The sequence below is a fragment of the Pseudopipra pipra genome, chromosome 8 (genome assembly GCF_036250125.1).
Source record: "Pseudopipra pipra isolate bDixPip1 chromosome 8, bDixPip1.hap1, whole genome shotgun sequence".
Lineage (NCBI taxonomy): Eukaryota > Metazoa > Chordata > Aves > Passeriformes > Pipridae > Pseudopipra > Pseudopipra pipra.
In genome coordinates this window covers 37,415,844-37,435,938 of record NC_087556.1, presented here as the reverse complement: position 1 = coordinate 37,435,938, position 20,095 = coordinate 37,415,844, and the positions used below count along the sequence as shown (strand labels likewise).

Below are 20,095 nucleotides of genomic sequence, written 5' to 3'. Positions count from 1 at the left end.
GGTAGAGACTGTTTTTCCAAGGGAACTAGACATGTTCGAAGCAGAAGCAAGGTCTTAAACAACCAGACACAAACTCTTGCCTTTTGGGAAGCGTGTGAGTGAACAAACAGCTAAATGGAATCCTACCTGCAACATGCCTGAGGGGACATCTGAAAGGGAAAGCATGCATAGCCCACACTAGAGCAGAGCCAAACACAGGCCCATATTCACCTGGTTGTTCTAAGCATGTTCATTGTAGTTTTGTTGTTTTCTGTTACATGCAAGAACAGGTACCTAGCCCAGTAAGCCTGTAACTGTTTGCCACAGCTATCAAACACTACAGCAATGTAAAAGGATGAACATCTAAGAATATACAGTTCTCCTCTTTCTTTGTGATTTCTTTAATTGTTGCACATTACCTGTGACAGAAGATTACCAAAAAATACCACTCAGGCATATTAGCAACTTACCTTAATTAAGTCCCCACTAGCAGAAATTTATCTGTGAAAAGTTACTTATTCATACAGAAGAGTAATGCAGCCTTGAGACAGTTATTAGGACTCAGTTTTTTTCTGCAGACTCTTTAACTGAAGAGTTTCTCTAATTTATCAATATCTGACTAAAATCCTGGCACAGATTTTGGAGATAAGAGACACAAGAAAATTAAATTATTACAAACATACTTTCTAATAAAGAACTGGACAGAGCTTGGAAAGGTGTACAGTCCTCCAGTATATTACGTCTACTCTGTACGAACATGCCCCAATCCCAAGGAACCCATTAGCTCCTTTCTTCTCCAATGGAAGCTACAAATTGTTTCACTAGGGCTGTTTCCTTAGGCCAGATAAAGACTAAATTACCTCAGATTTTGGAATTTTCTCCCTCTATCTATAACAGCCATATGTTATCAGCAACACTTTTGTTACACCAAGGATTTTTTCATTACTTGCTAGCTGCATGTAATATCATTTATTCTAAAATAATGTACAAATGTAGTAAGAGATTAACATAGTCCATGCAAGGATTTGGGATGAAGGTACTGAAGATGCTGGTTCAAACCCCAGCTCCTCAGTCTTGCTCTGAGCCAATGGAAGGTTATTCCTTTTCTCAGAATAACGTTTTAAAAAATGAAATAACAGTACTGTCATTTTCTCACACATTGGCCTACCCAGAGGTTCCAGTCCCTTGCTGTTTCCAAGCCATGTGCATCAGGGAAACAAAACCCCAAAATCTGGCTATGCATCTGTCCTAATTACAGCTGGGATAGGGCTCATTTTCGTCCTAGTAGCTGGCACAGTCTGTGGTTTCGATTTAGTATGAGAATAATGCTGGTAACACACTGATGTTTTAGTTTTTGCCAACTAGTGCTTGCCCTAAGTCAAGGGCTTTTCAGTTTCCCATGCTCTGCCAGTGAGCAGGTGCACAAGAAGTTGGGAGAGAGCACAGCTGGGCCAGCTGACCCCAACTGACCAAACGGATATTTCCGACCATAGAACGTCATGTGCAGTTTGTGCACTGGGGGGAGTTGCCCAGGAGTCCCTGATTGTTGCTGGGGGATGGGCTGGGTATAGGTCAGTGGGTCGTGAGCAATTATATTCTGTATCACTTGTTTCCCTTGGTTTTTATTTCTCTCTTTGTTGCCTCCCTTTTCATTATTAGTGGTAGTATTAATGTTAGTATTATTATTATATTCTACTTAATTTCAATTATTAAACTATTCTTATCTCAACCCACAGGTTTTACCTTTTTTCCAATTCCCCTTCCCATCCAAACAGGGGCAGGGGGAAGAGTGAGCAGCTGTGTGGTGTTGAGTTGCTGGCTGGAGTTAAACAATGACACCATCTTATTACTGCTTGTTCAGTTTGTTAAATAAGTCAAACTTCCTCCTCAACCCTGAACTCAGTACAAAGGGAGATTCCACACATCACCTACGGGGAAAACCAGAAGACCGAGTCCTCAAACAGGTGCCTCACAAATCTGTCATTCTATAACAGAGAAAACAAAAAGACTGTTACACACATACATGGTATCCAGGAATATGCTCACACTCACAAGGATTGTCTGCTCACAGGGTGGGTAAAACCCTCTCCTTTGGAAATTATTTGGGATCTACAGACTGTAAGATGCACGTTCTTACTCGTGTGTGTGTGTGTGTGTATGTATACACAAACAAGTGCTTTCATTCTCTTTTTAAACAAGTATGCGTAGCCTTTGAAACAACATGGAATTCAAGATATAGATTTGTAAAGTACAATACTAAGTTGAGAAATCCATTTAGGAAGCCTGACTTGACCTTTTGACTAAACTGTGAGAGCAAGCGAGCAGCTGATTTTGGCAGTATTGAAATAATTGTTTACCAGTGAATTAAAGAAAGACAAAATTCATGTCTTTCTTTCCAGAGCAGAAATAGGAAGAGATAAATATTAAAAATATGTGTTGGCTGACAAGGTGACTTGCCTATCCCCATGATTCTGTTTTTTAGAGGTCTTTAGCTTAAAAGCACTATCAGCAAAAAAGAAAAAATGCTGTCTAGGAACTGCCCCAAAAGCTCAATCATACCAGGCTCAGAAAGTTGGTAACTGTAAAGTGTCTGTATGTCACCCCTTTTCCCATCACATGACTATTTTTCCAGTCTAGTTCTTCAGTATGGCTTCTCCTCTCCTGCTGGGAACTTGAGGGGTGGGTGAAGGGAGAGAGAGGTGACAGCTTATTGAAAAGCTAGTGCTCCCTGCCTAGTTTTGGCACACTTTCTGCAGGTGCCTCGCACTGTAGCCACAAAAGGCTCTGGAAGAGAGGATTCAGACTTGTCAACAGCTACAGGAGGCAACTCCACAGCTTTGTCTTACAGGGTAACTTCATTGTGTGCTGTTCTGAACCCCAGCACAGGCACCCGCTAACGAGATGAGCCCCTTTTCCCTCTATTGCTTCCTTCCTCTGTTTCTCTTGCCTTTCTGTAATGATTTAACTTGATCGTATTGGTTCCTTTCTAGTGAGGATTGCTCCAACAATCAGATAAGATAATTGCCTGCAGAATACTGCTCAGCAACAACTATTACTTCCTTTGCTGAAAATGTCAGAGCAATTGAAAGCTCTTAGTGAAGTTCAAGAACAAGTAAGCAAAAAAGAAGCAGCTCCTGTTCGTGGATGTATCTGTGTGTATATTTAGCAAGTTTGCAGTGGCCAGCTCTCCTGGATGATCTTGCTTTATAAGCAACACTTTGAGCATATTTTATATTTTTATGACCTTTTTAAGGAGCTGAGCAATGTAAACATATGCACCATAATCCTCACGAGGAAGCATTTATCTCATTTACTTCTGATTTGTATGGCATTTACTTCAGCTTTGGAAGACAATGCTATGGAGTCACCTGGTCTCCATTTTCCCCACTTCCCATTCCATTTCTTAGAAACCAAACTAATGCAATTCCTTTTTAATCTTAAAATACTGTCTCCATACAGGAGATCTCAGGGAAAGCCTGGAGTTATTAAATAGTGCTGTGAATTTAATTCCCTTTTGATTTAGTCACTTGCTAGCAACAGTGACTTTCCAAATATCCAAACAAGACCATGTTCAGTGTAGCTCTGCTCTGTAGCTTTACAGAGGGACAGCTGATAGAAAAGTGCTACACCAAGAAAAGGTCATGTAATTATCACACTCCAAATCTAATACAATTAAAATACCAGAAATAGTTCAGGCTACTATTTAATTCACTTCTTCACCTGAAACACATGCTGCCACTGCTAACAAACACATTACACACTGAGGGACAATTCAAGAGCACACCCACAGGCATTATGCTTTTTATCACTAAAGTATGCAGGCTCTGGAGATTTTGTATGACACCAAGATCCCCATCTACTTGACTGACAGTACAAATAAGCAAGAAAAAATCCACACCTTCAAAAATTTATTCAGAGCACAGTTGGAAAAACTGCACAAAGCCTCATCCTTTATCCTTTTTCAAATCACATTTTTTCTATACTACCTGTGCACTGTCACCAATAATACACTGTCACGTAGTCATAGCCATCAATTCTTTTTACTCTTAACTCCATAAAGAATAAAGAGCTTTTGAAAGCTTCTTAGAGTTCTGTGAAAAGGATGGAGAGCTGGATCAGCACTGGATCACTATGGGCTATTTGTAGGGAAATTCCTTATTCTCTGGTAAGGAACTCCAACATAGGAAACTATATGATATTTGGTTTTGTAGCATCACTGGATGGCAAGCACCCAAATCAGTGACTTATATCTGGAGAGATACAGGCTCCAGCCTTGCAGTATAATTCAGCCAGACTTGCACTAGTTTAACTACTTCAGAGCCAGATGCACAGCTTGTTCATGCATTGGATATTTCAGAAACTGAACACTATTTTAGAACTAATTTCATGGCTAAATTTTGTTATATAGAGCTACATTCAGTAGGGCTTACTCCCTGATAATCTGAATGAATTATAGCATAGGTATCCAATTAAACTAAGCAGTGATTTCTAAAGTCCACTTTATAACTTACTCTGAACTACTTTAAAGCTTTTGCTGGATGGTATGTTTTACAGCAGTGAAGTAAGGATTCAGCAGACAAATGAAATATAATTTCCTCTTTCTCTTTTCACAAAACTCAATAATTGCAAGAGGCACAATTTTTTCAAATAGTGCCACAACTTATTTGTCAAAAATAGACTTGAAATTCTATCTAAAATTTTAACATCAGGAACTGTGACACAGGAAACTGAGAGTAACTGATCTCTCTTTGTGTCTGAAGCTCAGGCTGGCAGTCTGATTCTAGAGCCCTTGACACAAACTCACACTTTCTAGAGAAAAGCTGGAAGTGGTAATTGCTACTGATGCTTGTCCTGAAAAAACATGGCCTTTGAATGAGCTCCCTTTACAGGGCAGACTAGTGCAGTACCTTCACAAACACTTCGTGGCAGTCCTGAAAAAATGACCATTTATAAGTAGGAAGCACAAAAGAAAACCTCTGCTATCTTCTGACAAGGAGCCAGGGAATGTAAGACATTCCTGTGCTCTTTTTCTTGCTTCTTATAGTCAATGCTCACAGAATATGGGTAGAATTAAAACACAAAACTGAGAGCTATGCTGTTTATTAAGATACTTTGCTGCAAGCAGGCAGTAATCCATCTCAAATTAAAGCCTAAAAGCCTTTCAACTCATATATCATGTGCTTGATATACACAGGAGGTGAAGAGTAGAGGATCCAATAGTCTTTTGTGGATTTAAGCTTGTAAGTGCTAGGATGCCATTTAACCATTTAAAATAGAGCAATAGTAAGCACGTCTCAAAATAATTTCATTGTGTTAAATATTTATACACAGCTCGCACTACCAGAATGTTCTATTCTGTGTATGATGGACTGCTTCCCTCCCCATGCAAGAAGCAGGTAACTGAGAATGAATATACTGGCACAGTCAGAAAACATAAAGGTTTTTTTACCTTTACTTTACACTCTGACAAATACAATTGTGTGCATTTGGTACTACTTTTGGCTTAATCACTAAATATCAGCAGTTGACAAAAAATACATCCTCCTCCTTCTCTGAAGAAAATGGTGATTTTTATGATGGATAATTGGACACAGTAGCTGTAGTGATTGCTTGCTGGTTGAAGCCTGGTTGATGAGTTACACACTGCCCTTCTCATTGCTTAAGGTACATTTCACAGAACATTATTTTCTTCCTGTTCTAGAGGGTTTTCTGCCAAAAAACTCTTTTTATCACTTCCTCCCTTTATGTTGCTTTCATTATCTATATGTAAGAAATGGAGATTAGAAAGCAGCAGTTCTGTATAAAGGTACACTCCTCTCAGCACAACATCCAGCGAGTAAGCAATGTTTCCAGGAGACAACATGCATGTTTTCTAATAAATATACAAATCCTGACAGACATTGAGAATCTGACACTGAAGTCTATTCTTAAACACAATTCCAGTTATGCTCCATTGACCCATAACTTTTCTTACTCTAAAATAATGAAATACACCTTATCAATCCACCATAACCAAACAGAGTTATGCAATTCCATCAGTGTAATTAATGCAAGAAAGAGATGGACTTACTGGAGTGAGTCCCGTGCAGGTGATTAAAGGACTGGAGTGTCTTTCAAAATAGGAGAAGTTGAGACAGCTGGAACTCTTCAGTCCAGAAGAGAGAAGGCTCAGGGAGCAATCATCAATGTGTATAAATACTTGATGGGAGGGAATGAAGAGGAGGAAGCCAGACTCCTCTCAGTAGTTCCCACTGGCAAAACAAGAAGCGATGGGCACAAATGTAAAACTAGTACATTCAGTGTAAGATAAAAATACAATTTTTGCTGTGAGTGTGGTCAAACACTGGAGCAGGTGGCCCAGACAGGTTATGGAGTCTCCCTCTCGGGAGATATTCAAAACCTGAATGGTCCTGGGCAACCTGCTGGAATGGACTGTGCTTGAGCAGGGGAGATGGAGGAGGTGATCTCGAGGGCACTCTTGCAACCTAAATTTCTGTAATTTACATCATAGTATTGCTTCAAGAAGGAAAGAACAATTTTGTGAAAATTCATTTGAGAGCTGTACACTTGTGCTCTATCTGAAATACTGTGTTAATATTAAACAGCATTTTCTTCTACTAGTCATCAGATTAATTACCTTATTTATTTTGTATAGTTTTCAATTTTTCTGTAGAACCAAAACTATTTTCCAAACCCGTCACATTCAGAAATAGAATATTTCTACATTTGCTCATATGTATCTGAATCTTGTAAATTTATCAATATTTGAAGAAGATAATGAAGGGGGTTTTTTTACTAGAAGCATTCTCTGTCTCTTATGTTTGTATCAGCCACTGCTTAATTTTAGAAAATAAGTCTGAAACTAATTTGAAATCTGAACTAATCCCCTCTGTGCAAATGTGCCATGCCTGGTTATTTCTCCAACAGTCACATCTTTTCCAAAAAACTACAAACTCACCAGACTGACCTCATGGTCACAGAACTCTTTAATTTCAATCCATTCTGTCAAAATAGCTATGGATTTACAAGTCTCATTGACTTCCAGTGAAAGTCAAAGGTGCTCAAGCTCACTCAAAATCTGCTGCTTTGAGACACACCTCACAACTAGCTTTTAATACAATTCTATCAGTACACAAAATTTATAAAAACTGTATTTCGTGGATGAATACACCCCCAAGCAGTAATATCAGTCAATAGATTCTTTTCCAACAAAATAAGTTATATTTCATTGCATCAGCTGGATGTTATTCAAACATATGGCTGGGTGTCTTACATGGAACTGTATTCTTCAGAACTAAGACTCCGAAAAGATTTTCAGCTTACAATCACACCTACCTTCAAAAATGTGAATATTTTTTAAGACATACAAGCAATATTTCCTTTTCCTTTTTTTTTTTTTTAATTAACTGAGTCTTGAACTGAATGAAATAATTAAAGATAACAATGGAAATAGGGGAAAACAAATTTTATCTCCAGAGCTCACACATTGTTTCCCTAGCCTCAGGGGAACTGTTTAAATCTTGTTTATAAGAGAAAAAGAGTCAAAGTGGTTATAAATGTCCTATAACTTTCATACAAGATTTGAAAATTCTTGGGATGTTGTACAAAAAAATACCACAACAGAAGGCTTTTTGAAAAAAACAAACAAACAAACAACATATTTTTGAATTAAAGAAACCTAAATTAGTGGAATGGAAAAAATGAAGTCAGTTATAAATTCATATGATCTTATGGGCTTATCACGAAATGATAGTCAAGCTTCTGCTCCAGATGGTGCAATAGTGTTTGTGACATCCACTTTGAACTGCAATCTAGTTATGTGTCAAGCAGGAGAGTCCATTATTCACTGCATCAGTGCTGGGGAAAGAAGGTTAAAAGTTCAAGACATGCCCCAAGCGATTAAGGTTGTAAAAATCAGGAGATATACCATGGGGAAAAAAATGCCACTCTTCTTCCATACTCAGTTTGTTCCGAAAAAATATGTTTAAGCAAAAAAACCAACCAACCAACCAACCAAAAAAACCAACCTAGAGGATACAGGAATGCCCCAATTTTCTATAGTAAAGTAAAGCAAAAATTACCTTTTTATTTGGACTCCTTAAACCCCTCTGCTATCAGCTTCACTTTTCCTAGAAAGAAATATAAAGGCTTCTGTTAAAATCTGCCCACAAGTTACAGGACTTGAGAACTCAGTTAACACTTTCTCACTCCTTGGGACATTCATGTCAACTCTTACATACTTGTAGCTAACTCAGATTTCAAACTTTATTTTCCAAGTGCCCTCCAGATCACGAGTCCATCTGCACTAGTCAGGATTCACTTCTCGTTGTGTAAGCCTTTGCTCTGCTAAGCAGTAACATAACCTACAGACTGCTTCCAAATACTCCGAAAGCTTCTGTATTTGGAACTGGAAGTATTGCTCTCAAATACTTGAGCAAATTTAGGTTTCTAGTCCAATATAAAAGGAAAGAAGAAGATGCAAAGCCTGAGGGGTGAAGCTAAAAAAATTTGCATTAAAGAAAACCCCTTCAGCAAAATTCTTTCTAGTGAGAGTGAACAGATTTTTTTACAAAAAAAGAAAAAAAGGTGCTTTAATGCTTAGAACCTTTGAAAAGGCATGAAGTCATTCTTTTCAGAAAATTATCTTCTTTCAACAGACAGGTAGAAAAAAGTAGTTCCATTCTAATACATTTTCTGTCTGCTGTTTGAACTACAGGTTCAAACTAGAACATCAAGAAAGCCACTCTGACCATGAAAAGTGATGACAAACAAGAATAAACTCCGCTGATTTATGTAAAAGTAAGTTTTGCTTTATTAGTAATTATCTAGCCTCAGAACTAGAAAACTGAAGTACATGTTCCCACTTTTCTAAATCTGTTCATCTGCAAGTTCGATTGCTGGTTTGTATAAATTGCAAATGTATTATGGCCATGTTGCTACATCCTCTTTGAAATTAAGTCAATACCTCATATGCAGTAACTGATGCATGAGCACACATTTTCATGTCACAGAAAATATTTCATACGAATTTCACAGAGACTGATAACATTCAGACTCTGGATATACTTGTGTGTTAACATTTCAGAGTATGATATTGACAATGTGCACAGAAAAATCCCTGTAATCCATCATGGCAGGGTCCTTGAACTAGGTAGGTTTTAATAATGCCTTAAAGCTCATAACAGTTACTTCAAAATGCATGAAATCTTGTAGCAGACTCCTGATATCCAAGAATAAGCCTAGCATTCATGTGCACTACATTAAAAAAAATCTAAACACCACAAAACCTATTTGTATCACAGAAATTTGAGGGCAATCTTCTGCAAGCTCAAAAACTTGTCTTTAAATAGTGTGTGTTCCAAATCACCTTCAGAGTGATAAATCAAAGCCTCTGAGCTCTCACACTGCAGTTCAGCAGGCTCCTTTGGAGAAGGCCAGGCTCACCCTTGCACAGCAGGAGCTGAACAGACCCACAGGAAGAATCCTCAAACTTTAGAAAGAAATTAGTACTAAAACCCACTCAACTTGAAGGAACCACTGGAGCAGAGAACGATTACTCAAGGCAAATGAACTCTCATATGGGTACTCTGGAAATTAAAATAATAGTGCTGGGGGGGAAAAAAGACTTCAATAATTATTAGAAATTTCCAAATATGCAGTATATATATTACTTAAGTTCTTAGAAGTTTTTTATCTAGACTCAAAGTCCAGTCTAAATGTGTTCAGCCACATCCAAGGACAGAATCTTTTGTTTACTCTTACACACATATTTAGTTTTGTTACTGGAGTCTATTCTTTATAGAACCCAAAATATTAAAAATTAAAAGAAACACTACAGAAGCATTTTAGGTATAAAAAGAAAAAAAATTAAAATTTCTTTTTTATTTAAGAAATTAAAATGCCTCAAAAGCAGTAATGTACCTGTACAAAAGTTCTTGTATCACCAAGCTAAAAAGACAATCCTGATTTTATCGGAAATGGGCAGTTTTTACATACTCAGAGTTGACTTCAAAGAAGACCCTGTCAGTGGAATAAGCACACATTACTCTTCTGTGAAATCCGACAAGAACAGAGATGGCAGTGAGACCATGATTTAAAGGTCAAGTTTATATTTTTAAAGCAGCATTTTAGAACAGCAAAAAGCAAATCCTTCACGCGATGCTCAAGCATGCCATGTTGTACTTGGGTTTAGAGCATGCCAGATTAGCACCACATATTCCTATACTCAAAGGAGATACATGTGACAAAAAGAATGCACACAATACAGTATCATAAATGAGGAAAAGCTGATCATAGCAAGAGTTATAGTAAAGGCAAGAGGTGAAAAAGAATTATGTACAGTTGCTCTCAAAAGAAACATGAGACCCATTTATCTGTGTGCCCAAAATACTATGCAATCTAAGAGACTTGGGGGAAAATCTGTTGAGAAGACATCAAAATACAGTGTTACTGGACACCTCTAGGAATGTTATGATTGCAATCTTATACATTTTTGTACATTTTTAATGTACATGTTAATATAAGTGAAGCATCTTCATTTTTCAAAGGCCAGAGTTACACCAATCACAGGCTTTTCCTCACTGGTTTTGTTTCTTGGCTCTTGCTACATATACTTTGATTAGAGAGTTTTTAATTGCACTTTAGCCTGTTAGCACCATGGGGCCAATAAAACTAAGAGAAATAGAACTAAATTCTTTTCATTCAACACAACTGGTAACTAAACACCAATTAATTACACCCACACAAGCCTAATGAAGATAATGGGGTTGCAGAGAGTTCACTGATGGTATGAAGTGGCTTGCAGTATCCTAACCTTAATCAGTTAACTACTTCGTAATAGGGAGGATCACAGGATAAGCCATCCTCTTTCCACATTCTTACAATTAATGGAAATTACATGGCCATACAGATAATTCATGTAGCGTTCACCTGATCATGAACCAAAAATGATAAATACTTCAGGGAATCCCTACTAGTATTTCAGTCAATTTATTAAAAAACAGGAGTTCAGGGTTTTTAAATAACCTGAGTATCTATCTGCTTCAGCTCATTGCTTTGCTAAAGGCCAAGCTGACCAGTTTCTTTTCTTTCAGGAATGGGAGCATCCACAGCTTCTCTGTTAACCCGTGCCAGTTCCTCACCACCCTCACAGTAAAGAATTTTTTCCTAATATCTAATCTAAATCTACCCTCTTTCAGTTCAAAGCCATTACCCTTTGTCCTATCACTACATGCACTTGTACCTCTCTGTCATTCTCGTGGGGGCCCCCTTTGGGTACTGGAAGGGGCTCTAAGGTTTCCCTGGAGTCTTCTTTTCTCCAGGCCAAAAACCTCCAGCTCTCTCAGCCTGTGTCCATAGCAGAGGCGCTCCAGCCCTCTGAGCGTCTTCATTGCCCTCCTCTGAACTGCTTTCAAGAAGGCCCACATCCTTCTCCTGGTAGGGCCCCCAGACCTGGATGTAGTGTTCCAGGTAGGATCTCACAAAAAAGGAGTTAAGGGGGAGAATCACCTCCCTTGACCTGCACGACTTCTCAAATATGATTGATAGTGGCTTAGCTACTTGATCCACAGGTTCCCTCAGGACTCACAGGTGCATTTCACCACGTCCCATGCACTTGTGCCCCTGCAAGTTCCTTAGACGTTCCTGAACGTCTCTTACAGTGGCCGGTCTTCATTCTCTCAGTCCCTGACTTTTCCTTTCGCAACTTGGGTGTTGCAGCTTAAGCACTTGCCAGTGAACAAAGAGGCAAAAAAATTGTGAAGTACCTCAGCCTCCTCCATATCCTGGGCAACCAGTTCTGCTGTTTCCTTCCAGAGAAGGCCAACATTTTCCCTAGTCTTCATCTTATCACCGCCATATTCCTTCACAATGCGTTTTATTTAGAGCCCTTTAGAAGGCAAAAGGTGGGAAACTGGTCTAGAGACCCTTGAAATGTATCAGAAGGTACAGCTCCCGTGATGGGTTGCATTACCTAGTGTGTGATCAGCACACAACAGCACTGTCACCTCTAGAGGTCTGTTCTTCCAGGACTATTTAATTAAACCAGAGCTTTCTGAGGCAAGCCTGTGCATGTGACACGGATCTGGCACTATTTGGCTGCTGCCACCCAGCCCTCCGACTGCACAAGCCCCTCCTGAGCAGTTAGGAGCTCAAAGGGCAGCCACCCACCACGTTAACTCCTTCGGAAGACAATCTAATGAGGTACTTGCTGCCCACTGTCCTCAAAGGAAGGGGAAGTGACAGTTTAGAAACTTCTTCCAAGGAAAAGAGGGTTTAACTCTCTGGAGAGGTACTGTACTATTTCTGAAGGATGTGAAAGGAGAAGAAAATGATTCTGTAGGGATTTTTCTTCATTATCACCCCACCTGGAGAAGTGAGCGCACAATGAGCAGAGGTCCACACATATTGATTTTAGAGCAGGGGAAGTGTGCAGCTAACAGCTTTTTAAGTATCTCCATTTTCAGTTACTCCAACAAAATTACCGATGAACAATGTAACAAAGTGAAAGTTTTGTAGGAAATTGCAGACTTGAAAAAAAAAACAAAAACCCACAACCATTTAGGCTGGGGAATGTTTCTTTTCATTGAAAGTAAAGAGCTTTAAAACGCACGAGTTACTGACGCGTTTGGCAGCGTTAGACATTTCCCAAACCATACTCCGTCTCTCTTTCAGGGCGATAATTTTATACAGTTTTGTTGCATGGTGACTTTTTAAATCGAGGGGCGCCTGCTCGCGGCATCCTTGGAAGGCCCTGACCGGGCTCTGAGGGAAGCGCGAGCACCGCACGGTGCGGAGGAACCAAAGCGGACCAGGGCGAAACAAAGCCCGGCCCCGCAGGGTCGGGGGGTTGTTCCCGGGCGGCTGGGCGGGAGCAGAGCCCTCGGGGCGCGGGGTCGGGCCCGAGGAGGCCGCTGTGCCCCTGAGGGAGCGGCGGGGAGGGAGGGAAGGAAGGGCGGCGCTCCCCGGAGCGTTGCCCGGCAGCGGCGGCGGCCCCGCCATGGAGGCGGGCGGGCGGCGGGCGCGGCGGCGGGAGGCGGCCGAGTACTACCGAGGGCAGCGAGTGCCGGAGCGCATGGAGGAGGCGCTGAACGCCCTGTTCCCGCTGAGCCCCGGGGATCTCTACGGGGAGCTGGTAGCGCCGGGAGGGGCAGCGCCTGGAGGGGGCCGGGGGGGCTGTGCCGGCCCCGCGTCAGGGCGAGGGCGGCGCGGGGGGGCCGTGAGGGGCTGCCCGCAGTGCCCGGCCCCGTCCCCGCCGTCCCTGCCCTCCGGGAAGGGGCGCAGCGAGGAGCTCGACGTCTCTGGGATAAGGAAGTGGTTCCCCCCGACTGCGGTGTTTCGGTGTTTGTGGTCAGGGGCGCTTTGACGCCGGGCCAAGCAGCAGCCGGGCCCTTTGCCGGTTGCTTGTCTCGACACGTGCTCTGGTAACCGCGGCGGTGTTGGATCGAGGGTTGGACTTGATGTCATCTCAGAGGTCCTTTCCAACCCGGCTGATTCTATGATTCTGTGAAAAGTGGGAGGGCACAAATGGACATAGCTAATAAACCCGCTGCTCAGCACAGTGGTGTCTCTCCTGGGCCAGCAGTGACAAAGACTGGGCGCTATTCAGCTGCAGCTGTTGATGGAAGGGAAATGGGCCCTCAGGGGAAGTGTCGAGGGTCACACCCATTTTATCTGTTCCCGGTTGGCCAAATATTGTTGACAGTAGTCATAATGAAACCTCAATTAGTGGCAATACAAGAATTGCCAACGCTACAATAGCAAGCAACTCCCAAAAAAATTGGTTTCTAGTATGTTGTTTAGTGGGAAAGTGTCAGTGGAATTGAAACATTTCGTTCCATCTTGTGCTATTTCTCATCTAGTGTTTTGCTATCACCAGTGGAAGGGACTAGAACTGGTAACACCTTTTCTTGCTCTGCCTGGTTGTTGACATGTTCCTCTTCTATGTAGCTCTAAGAGTTTCCAGTTTTTCCCCATTTGGTAAGTCATGGTTTGGTGACTCTCCAATACCAGACTAAATAATGGAACTAGTAAGGAAGTATGTAGTAAACCTCAGGTAGCGACTTAATCGATTTTCTAAAGCAACATTGTATTACCTATGGACAGAGGTGAAAATATATTGGATTATGACAGTTCATCAGGCCCATTAAAGACCATGTTGGAAGAAGAAAGTGAACTGCCTACCAGGTCTCAGTTTTCACCTTTCTCACAGGGCTCAAAACTTGCTGTGACATATGAATCATAGAATCATAGAATATGCTGAGTTGGAAGTGACCCATAATGGATTTGTTCAGTGTTGGATTTGACTGAAATATATTTCGTGGAATAAAAACCTCTTTACCTGGAAATTGACTGTTAATGAAGTTCTTTCTCTTTCATTTAAGGCTAACTACCTTTCTAAATATTCAAAAGCTCCAGTAATATGCAAATTAGTTGGAAGAAAAGTTCTTGATGGAGTTGGTCAGCCAACATTAGAAGTGGAAATATACTGTACAGTTAAAAACTATGAGAAGGTATGAGCTGTTCCTGTTTTATTTGTTTGAATAGGACAATATCAGGAAGAGGTACTATTCTCACATCCCAAGGAACATTTTATTTTCCATCTTCATGAGGAGATATAAATCCCTGTGACTCAAGAGTTGAGTATTGTAACTTAGAAAAAAAAGGTGTCCTGAAAAGTTAGACAGTGGCAGCAACTATGAAAATTTTCTTTTCCATGAATTAGACAATATTTTATGAGTGGGATATGAGTGCATCTTTGTATATTAAGTTTTTATCTGTCTTCATGTAGCTTTTCCTTACACCCCATACTAGCCTTGTAAGTTCATTTTCCTTTTACCTTTTTCTTTAATTTTCTTATCTTTATATTTCTCTTTGTGTGACAGTCTTTCAGAAAAACACAGCACAGGTGAAAAGCACAGTATAAGTGAAGGCACTTTTTTTACACCAAGCTAATAGGTTGATGTGGGTGATAGTTAAGTCAAACATATCCCTCCAGCACCTGCAATGCAAAATTGGTGGTGCATCTCTCCCCCAACCTGAAATATTCAAGTTACTGTCTTTGCAGCTGTAGCTATTTTGGAGTAATTATTTCTACTTTCCCTCAGTTAAACTATGGTTCCCTTCTTTCTTGAATTAAATGTAGCTTCACAGGTATTCACAGTGTATAAAGTTAATACTATTAATGCAGGCAACTCTGTGAAATTTGTAAATGATGTCTTCCTTAAGTGAATTCTTTTAATATCATTTATTCTTCATCAGTACAGAAAGATGAGCTTAAATTATCTAAGACAACAGTAACTGACCATGAGGGATAGCATTAAGCATGAATGCTGATGAATCATGGTACAGTAGGCTACAAACAGCTGCAATAAAAGATGTCCTAATGACTATGGTCCTTAAAATAACTCCATTCTATTCTAATAGCATAATATATATATAAAGAGATCTGTCAGAAGGTTTTTGCCTACGTACTTATAATTTAGATCAAAAAACTTGAATAATGTCTGTGATTACCAAAGTATAAGAGGCTAGAAAGAAGGTGCAGGATGAAAAAAGATAAGTGGAGCAAGCAGTAGGTTTGGAGATATGTACTTGTAGAGTTGGTAAGGACATATACTTCTTAGTCTTTCAAATGACATTTCAAAGTTAGAAATTAAGTAGTGTTTAAAACCTTTATACATTGGTGTTTTTTTTTAATTATTATTTATGCAGAGGATTTGTTCCACTGTAATGTCTTGCCATTCTCAAATACCTGAAAATGCTTTACCTGAAAAAATTGAAGCTGACGAAAAAGAAAGAAATGACTGTGTTAATACTGCTGTGGAATGGGTCAATGAGTCACTCAACACAATGCTGAGGGACTTGGAGCCTACTGACCAGTGTCAAGTTGATAAGATGCTTGGGTAGGTCTTGCATATTATGCAAATTAATGCATTTGAAATATACAAATAATTTATATAAAATACAATTTATATAATTTTATATGATATTATTTATGTATCTAATTTTATATGTAATATAATTTATATGTGTAATTTATATTATTTGTATTGTTAATGGAAAGCATATAGAATATTTAGTGTTTTCTACTATTATTTTTTATATTTTTAGGTGGTAACATATGTCTCAGATCCATTGCACTATATTATTGTCTGCTTGTTTCATAATTTTGATATGAAAATCATGCTGGTTTTTACAAGGTTTCATCCATGGGATACAAAAATACCTAAGAAAAAAATACCTGAACACATTCATGAGTCAAAGGCAACATTTAAGAAATTCGTTCAGTGCCAGTTTAATTTAGTAGGGAGGTTTTTTCAAACTGCAACTCCACTTCTTCTGTTTATGGCCCTGCAAAAGGCAAGTGGTGCAAATAGCCTGGGTGTGAGTCTGCTGCATTGAGCTAATCCACAAAAACATGTGTATGTGTGCAGCTTTCACGTCCTGGTGGAGCTTGCTTTCTGAGCAAGCTGCTCCAGGAAACATCTTACTAGGGTAATTAGTTTCTTTGGAAATACAGCTTCTTTAATAAACATCCATGTTTATTTTTCATATAAATATTTCTTCTTGAGAGCATCCCAAAGTAAATAACAACAGCCATATTTATCCATTCAAAGAAATATGTCTGGCTTTTATAAGAAAAAAAATATATAAGGTAAAAGTATCACAGATGGATTTGAATGTATTTTTAAAGTACACTTAGAAGAAGCCACCTGGCAACAATATGGCTGTCTGCACCCTGGCAGCAGTAATATGGCCTCACATCCTCTTCTGGAGTTGGAAATGTTCCCTTCAGCTGCACCCCTGAGGGAAATGACCCTGTGTGGAAGGGGTAGAGGTTGGGCTGCCACACTGAACACAGACTGTATTGAACAGACCTAATTGCCTTCCACATGGACTAGCTTTGGGAAAACCTTGATGAAGGGAATAAGGACTCAATTGGAAAGTGAGTGTAAATAAGATTTTAATGCATTGTTTACACTACTTTACATATCTTACATACTCACTTTGCCTGATTTGGATGTCTATGACCCCTGCCTAAAGTTTCCAGTTCATGCATGTAATTGAAATTCAGCCACCTCTTAGTTTGCAACCAGTTGGATAACCAGTGTACAACTGAGCTCTTGGATTAGCAACCTTGGCCAGGCTGTTGTATGTCAGGAAGTTATGCCAGGATCTGTTACTGCCCATGCAAAGCAAATACATCTTTCATGCTAAGATTGTCTGCTCAGAGCTGACTTTCAAACCAGTGTGATTTAAAAAGCATGTGTTAAGGTTTGTGATACTTACTTGTGGTTCTTTTTGTTTAACCAGTCCTGCAGATGACTACCAAAAAATAATGATATAATAAATGTACTGACCTCTCCAGCTTCACGTAGTGAACCAATGGCAGAAGCTCAAATAGATGCACTTAATCCACTTCCTGGCATGTTCTTTAGCTTGTACTGTGTGTGTCTACTTGTCACATGTCTAACAATATTTTAAGCCAGTAATTTTTATGCCTCTTCCCTCAGTGAATACTTTACAAACAAGGTAGAAGAAAAAAAGAAAATTCAAAGGCAAGAAGAAGAAGAAGAAGAAGAAGAAGAAGAAGAAGAAGAAGGCACTCTTGCCCTTCCTCCACGGACTCCATCCCCAGCAACACCACCTGGGAAAAAAAAATCAGCAAAAACAGGTTTTTGTTTATTTGATTTTAATGTTTTCTGCAATACAGATATTGATAAATGTCCTAAATAACTTTCTGATGTATTCTGTGGACATGGGATACTTCAGAACACATGACACACTGTCTCATGTTCAAAGGGTTTGGTTACTCTCTCCTGCCCTTTTTGATCACAACAGTTTCTGCAGCAAAATGAGGGAGGGAAAAATATGGTTTTCTCATCATTCACATGCATTGGTTGAACAGAGTTTCTGCCTTTGTTTTACAGTTGGCTTAGACAGGAGGTTATTACTCTTCAAAGTGAGGAATAGGAATGGAGGAGGATGCAAATGAAGAATAAAAATGAAAATGATAAGAAAAGAAAATAGAAATAGAATTAAGATAAGTTGAAAACAATTGAAAGAGGGAGGAAGGAAAGTTTCCTTCTAACACCGAGAAAAGGAGGAAATACAGTGAAAAGCAAAAGAGGAAGAAGGAAGGGGATGAGATGGGAATGATGGGCAGTATTGAGTAAAAAGAAGTAAGAAAACAATCCTACTAAAGGAAAAAATGGTGTGAGACTAGAAAAAGAAGGTAAAAACACATGGCCAAAAAAAAAAACCAACCCAAAGGAAGAAAGCACCATATGTTATCTCCATATATGCTTTAAACTCAGAAAAAAAAGTCTTGCTGCCATTTATTATAAAGGCAGAAAATGTTGGCATATTATTATTTGTTATCACTTTGGTTATAACTATCATATGCTGTCAGTAAAACCTCCCAGTTCATATGTTAGGTGTGTGCACAGTAAGTTCATCTTTGACCTGAAATGTAACTTCTGCAGTTGTCAGGTCCACCCACATGTTAGCCTGGTGTATATTACACTTTCAGTCAAGCTTCTGCTGATACATATATTACTTGTTTTCACTAATTATGACATGGACTGTCATATTATTATTAGACTCAGTGCCTGACTATTTGGAGCCAATGGTTGTTAAGCTACTTGTTGTTACAGGAGACCACTAACAGATGGTGACTTCCAGCAAGTTCCTTCAGAAGGAACATCTATGTTGTGGTTTATGCCAGTTACAAAGTAGTGTAGGGTGAAGGGTCTCTGAAAAACTCTGCCCTGTGTCAGAGTTGCTCTGACGTCTGTGTGCAGCTCTTCATCCTCAATGTAGAAGGTATAGAATCTGTGCATAGTATGCAAAAGATGTATAATCTAATCTGCATATCCAATTAAGGACCCATTAAGACCATTTTCTCCTAAAATGTCAGTTGTATGCTGTAGTATGCAAGTATGCATACTCCCATAGGTTATAATGTAGTCTTCCAAGTTGTTTATGCAAAAGCTGAGAATTGAAGGATTACAATAAAGAAGACTGAAAGCATGCTTTTGAAAGGAACCTGAAAAATTATATAATGTTATTGGATGTAAACACAGATAAATAAAAATACAGATTTCAGTGTCTGAAAGTTCTCCAAAAGAAAAAGAATTGAAATAAATTTGAAACCAGAGCAAGGACAGACACTTTGCTTACTTTATGGTCATTCCATATAAAACAACTGACAAGATGAAGTTTTTAAAAAAAAAGTTATTATTTGTTAATACATTGAGTACACCCTGAAATGACAATATCGTATTTACTCATATAACTGTGATACAGAAGCATGTGTTTAAAAACAAGAAAATACTTAGCTGCTACTCTCTGTCTTGTAGGAAAGAAGTCATCAGTGCCAGAGAGACCCATCCCCCCTGCAGAGCCTGCTGAGCCGGTGCTGTGTGGCAGCTTGGCCATTGGGGGAACATCCCTTGCCATAGCAAAGGCTGGGGCCACCATCAGCCACATCCCGCTGTACTCACATATTGCACTGCTGAAACATGAGCAGGTACATGTGGCTTTTGCCAGTTTGTTTCTTTTATCCCAGTTATCATAGTTGTTGAATTCTGAAGCCAGCAGTGCCTCGTGACAGTGTTGTTACATTTATCTCATAGAATACACCCTTAACACCATTGCCTGTAGCAGTCTTTGAACCTCGTGCCATAATTAAAATATATAAGAATTATTTTGATTTTTACATTTTTATTTTCACCTGGTACTCCCAATTACAGCAGTCTCCTGAAGAAATGACTCTACCACTCCCAATGGTTACTCTGCTGAACTGTGAAAAAACGTCACCTTCAAAGCTGAAATTAGTGAAAGAAGTTATGCTTATACCACCAGTTCAGTTGTCACTCAAACAGGTACTGTTTCATTTTTGGTTTTTTATAAATGTGTTCTACAGACACCATACTAACTATGTGTGTAAATAAGTATATAGGTCTTTGCAATATAGTCCTTAGAAACTGTATTTTTTATTTTTTTGTTTGCTTGCAAGGCCGAAGTTTTAACAAATGCTAAATTTGCCAAATTTGCAGAATTCTAACACCAATAATATTAAATCAAGCAAAAAGATGAAGATTTAAAACAAAAC

General features: G+C 39.3%; 1 protein-coding gene and 1 long non-coding RNA gene across 4 annotated transcripts in view; one reads left to right on the top strand and one right to left on the bottom strand.

Annotated features, from left to right (window-relative positions):
- Positions 1-5,004: 5,004 nt before the first annotated feature.
- On the bottom strand, positions 5,005-13,013 carry LOC135418386 (uncharacterized). Its single transcript, XR_010432418.1, has 4 exons — positions 9,901-13,013; positions 8,061-8,108; positions 6,050-6,230; positions 5,005-5,739 (listed from the first exon to the last, which is right to left on the bottom strand). It is a non-coding gene; the product is annotated as an uncharacterized LOC135418386 (long non-coding RNA).
- Positions 12,951-20,095, top strand: part of ENO4 (enolase 4) — a 20,603-nt gene continuing 13,458 nt past the window's right edge. The window contains exons 1-6 of one of the 3 annotated variants that reach the window (XM_064663692.1): positions 12,951-13,111; positions 14,361-14,489; positions 15,691-15,881; positions 17,493-17,653; positions 19,341-19,520; positions 19,732-19,865. In XM_064663692.1, coding sequence (XP_064519762.1) covers positions 12,977-13,111; positions 14,361-14,489; positions 15,691-15,881; positions 17,493-17,653; positions 19,341-19,520; positions 19,732-19,865 — 930 coding nt within the window. In that variant the 5' untranslated portion in view covers positions 12,951-12,976. Of the gene's footprint in view, positions 13,112-13,277; positions 13,401-14,360; positions 14,490-15,690; positions 15,882-17,492; positions 17,654-19,340; positions 19,521-19,731; positions 19,866-20,095 lie in introns of those variants that run through there. The other 2 variants (XM_064663693.1, XM_064663694.1) reach the window with 2 other exon arrangements.